Consider the following 328-nt stretch of genomic DNA (forward strand, 5'->3'; position numbering starts at 1 on the left):
AAAAAAAAAAAAAAAAAAAAAAAAAAAGTGATTGAAGGGGCTAGGGATTTAGCTCAGTGGTGCCAGTGCTTGCCTTGCAAGCACAGTGTCCTGAGTTCCATCACCAGTACCAAAAAAAAGATTGGAAATGACTGAAAGGCAGCTGGGAATACCAGGAAGAATGTTGGCTTTTGCAGTCATTACCACATTTTGATTCCTGCTCTATCTCTTACTAGTTGCGGTTTTAGATGAAACATTTAACACGTTTGTGCCGTTTTCCCGTTCAGAGGATGAAGGTAGTACATTTGTGGCAGAGAATCACTTGGAGATTAGCGATCAGACAGTGTCT

At 40.5% G+C, this 328-nt stretch overlaps 1 protein-coding gene across 1 annotated transcript in view; it reads right to left on the bottom strand.

The window, feature by feature from the left end:
* Positions 1–262: 262 nt before the first annotated feature.
* The window catches only part of Chmp4a (charged multivesicular body protein 4A), a 2,446-nt gene continuing 2,380 nt past the window's right edge, over positions 263–328 (bottom strand). The window contains exon 6 of the mRNA XM_033765308.1: positions 263–326. Coding sequence (XP_033621199.1) covers positions 263–326 — 64 coding nt within the window. The remainder of the gene's footprint in view (positions 327–328) is intronic.

This window comes from Fukomys damarensis, unplaced genomic scaffold, assembly GCF_012274545.1.
Source record: "Fukomys damarensis isolate Sample0158 unplaced genomic scaffold, DMR_v1.0_HiC HiC_scaffold_17, whole genome shotgun sequence".
NCBI classification, from domain to species: Eukaryota; Metazoa; Chordata; class Mammalia; order Rodentia; family Bathyergidae; genus Fukomys; species Fukomys damarensis.